This window comes from Amphimedon queenslandica, unplaced genomic scaffold, assembly GCF_000090795.2.
Source record: "Amphimedon queenslandica unplaced genomic scaffold, v1.1 AMPQUscaffold_12724, whole genome shotgun sequence".
NCBI lineage: Eukaryota > Metazoa > Porifera > Demospongiae > Haplosclerida > Niphatidae > Amphimedon > Amphimedon queenslandica.
This window is the reverse complement of record NW_003547040.1, coordinates 20,088-23,741: the sequence shown is the minus strand read 5'-3', so window position 1 is coordinate 23,741 and position 3,654 is coordinate 20,088. Positions and strand designations below refer to the sequence as shown.

The following is a 3,654-nucleotide window of genomic DNA, read 5'->3' as shown; positions in this document are numbered from 1 at the left end:
CAGTTTCCCCTCTGACTGACGAAGAACATTCATCATTTCCTCTACCATTTCATGTATTTCTTCTAAGACTCCTTCTCCTCTCTCTCTGATCTCACCCTCTCTCTTTGCTAGACTAGACAGGACCTTTTTGAGTGCTTCCTTCTTTCCCTCAACTGATGATAGACATTCTCTTAACTTTTGACAGTGTTTAGTATAACTGTCAGTGATTAAGTCATACTCATGATGCTTGTGATTACGAAATGGACAGTGAGAACAGATTACTGTATTACACCTTTCACAAAAGAACTCCAAAGGCTTTCCATGATCACTACATGTGGCCTCTTGAGGATTAGGCAAAACTGCTGCTGTCTTCTTCATTAAACTTTGCATCTCTTTGAGGTTGTTGAGAGTGAATGCTACAGGAAAGGCTCCTGCTCCTTCTTCTGGTAACTCTGTACAATGACGACAAGTGGGACAAGAGAGGTAATAGGTCTCATTCTTCTTATCCAGTGGTAATCCCTCCAGACAGTGCTGACAGAATGAGTGATGGCAGGGTAGGATCTTAGGGTTGGTATAGTGTTCAAGACACACAGGACAGGTGAGCTGTTCCTCCAGTTTGAGGAGACCAGAAGAAGAAGGTTGGGCTGCCATTTACAAAGTACATGAAACAAAAACAACAAATAGAGTTAGAAAACAGTAACTGAAGATAGAGCAGAAACTAATGATGAGAGAAATGCAAAAGAACCAATTGGAGAAGAGAAGGCAGTGAATGAGTGAAGAGAGAGAATCTTAATGGCCAGACACTATAACAATGAAGGAGAAAGGCTATCTCATCTAGCAAGACACAAAAAGTGGGTGGTACCTTAAATATATTCAAAGATCTTTTAAAGAAAGCTGCACAATGAATTATGATTTTACCATAGCAACCAGTAGGAAACCAGTGGGCTATAACTATCAGGAAAGTTCATAAATCAGTAAAATAACAAAAGCAAGTGGCTATAGCAAATCCAAAGTAAAGTATAAGTAAACTAAAAGCCTCTGAACAAACTAGTTAAGAGCAGTAAAAGGAACAAAATATCCCTAATTACCTGTTCTAAATAGTACTGTGACTAAATGAAGATATGAAAAATAAATTATTATACTCATTCAACTTAGTAACACTCATGTTAGTCTATCTCACTTTTACTAACAAATACTGATACAATGTGACTAGTAAAATCTATTGCATACTTTTAAGAGACAAAACATGTACATGCATGCATATACTGTATCTCATAGAAAATAAATACTCATGCACGCATTGTCACACCCAGCAATATTGTGACACTGATTATCAAAGCTGTCACCATTGGACCACAATGTTTTAAGAGTATTTTTATAGGACAAAACATCATAATAATGAATGAAAAATCTAATAAACAGCAAGTCGGTCATTATTAAAATCGCAAACATGCAAGAAGCCATCTTTATCAAATGCTAATCCACTAGGACAAATAAACTGCTCTATGTTATTGCCTTTACTTCCAAAACTATTCACAAACACACCATCACTAGTGAAGGCTGAGATACGATGATTGCCATATTCACTAACATACACTAGACCAGTAGCTGCAGTGTCTATTGTTATACCTACAGTTTGTCCAGGATAAGATCCATAAGTACCAAACTGACTCATAAACTTTCCATCTGAAGAGAACTTCTGTATGCGATGATTACCATAGTCAGTAACATACACTAATCCTTGACTGTCAATAGCAATGCTACACGGAGACTGAAACTGTCCATTAGCTGATCCTTGACTACCAAATGAATGAGAGAAGGTTAGATCAGGATTCAAGACTTGAATACGATGATTATATCTATCAGCAATATAAACCTGTCCTGTTATAGGAGAAATGGCTATACCATAAGGACATTTAAATTGTAGTGGTCCACTGCCCTCCTTACCAACTGATGCTATAAGGTATCCATCCATGCTTATCTTCTGGATCCTGTGATTATCAGATACAAGAATGAATTTGTCTGGAGTAATGGCTATACCACGAGGATACGAGAGCTTGACATCACCAGCTCCTCCTTCCCCTCCTAATGATTTGACTTTCTTTCCTTCTCTATCCAGTATTGTTACACAGTGACCATTACACTCAGTTACTATAACACGGTTGCTACTTACAGCAACTCCCCAGGGAAGGCTTAGCTCAGCTACAGTGCACACTGGAGTGATGTTATCAAGGTAAGGATTGAAAGGGATGACTAGTGAGGTATCCTTAAGGTGTACATCATATACTTGTACTTTTACTGTATGAGTACCATGTGTTGAAGGGTTACACTGTATCCTATACACTCTAGGATCAGTGCTGGTGGTAGTGACTGTAGTGTGAATGGGTTGGTCACCTTTACCAACTGGTACTAGACTACACCTCAGAGAAGAGAAGGGAACAGACAAAAGAGTTGAATCTGGCGACTCTATTGATAATGAAAATGAAACTGCTTTGCCAGCAAGTGTAATATGATCAATCTTATTCACTCTACACTGCTGTAGTGCAGTAGATGAGTAGGTCACAATATCTCCAATGTGATGTAGCGATTTGATGTCTTTACTCAATACAAAGTCGGCTTTTTCCTTTGGATGTAACTCCTCCACATTGATCCCTGCAGTAACTTCACTCATACGCTCCATCATCTGTTTCTTAGACTCCAGTACTTGTTGAGGACTGCCTGTCTTCAGACTCTGTCCCACATAATCCTCAACATCCTCCAGAAGACCCAAACTCATTTCTGCTGATTTCATTTGCTCTGACAGCACCTTTAGTTTATCCTCAGTGACCCTCTTTGCCTGCTCAGTCAGTTTCCTCTCTGACTGATAAAGAACTTTTATCATTTCCTCTACCATTTCATGTATTTCTTCTAAGATTCCTTCTCCTCTCTCTTTGATCTCACCCTCTCTCTCTGCTAGAGCAGACAGGACATTTTTGAGTGCTTCCTTCTTTCCCTCAACTGGTAATAGACATTCTCTTAACTTTTGACAGTGTTTAGTATAACTGTCAGTGATTAAGTCATATTCATGATGTTTGTGATTATGAACTAAGCAGTGAGAACAGATCACTGTATCACATGTTTCACAAAAGAACTCCAAAGGCTTTCCATGATCACTACATGTGGCCTCTTGAAGATTAGGCAAAACTGATGTCTTCTTCATTAAACTTTGCATCTCTTTGAGGTTGTTGAGGTGGAATGCTACAGGAAAGGCTCCTGCCCCTTCTTCTGGTAATTCTGTACGATGACGACAAGTGGGACAAAAGAGATCATTCCTCCAATCCAGAGGTAATCCCTCCAGACAGTGCTGACAGAATGAATGATGGCAGGGTAGGATCTTAGGGTTGGTAAAGTGTTCAAGACACACAGGACAGGTGAGCCATTCCTCCAGTTTGAGGAGGACAGGAGAAGAAGATGAAGATGGTTTGGTTGCCATTTTGAGAAAAAAAGTAAAATTGTGCAAGAACTAAAATGAAAAGTTAAAGTCAGAAGACTGTAAATAAAGATAGAGCAAGAACTTAACAACAAACAATAAAAAAGTAAGAAATCAAAATGAATGAAAATGAGAGTAGCCTGGGGAAAAATAGCCCTGATGACCTCTTGGAATATTCTATGGTCTCGTGACTACAGGAAGTTATG

The 3,654-nt window shown here is 38.9% G+C and overlaps 1 protein-coding gene across 1 annotated transcript; it reads right to left on the bottom strand.

Moving 5' to 3' along the window:
• Positions 1-1,390: 1,390 nt before the first annotated feature.
• Positions 1,391-3,648, bottom strand: LOC109586980 (RING finger protein nhl-1-like). Its single transcript, XM_020003194.1, has 3 exons — positions 2,943-3,648; positions 1,609-1,724; positions 1,391-1,539 (listed from the first exon to the last, which is right to left on the bottom strand). Exons 1-3 carry the CDS (start codon positions 3,449-3,451, stop codon positions 1,391-1,393), a joined length of 774 nt encoding a protein of 257 aa, XP_019858753.1. The 5' UTR covers positions 3,452-3,648.
• Positions 3,649-3,654: the final 6 nt, after the last annotated feature.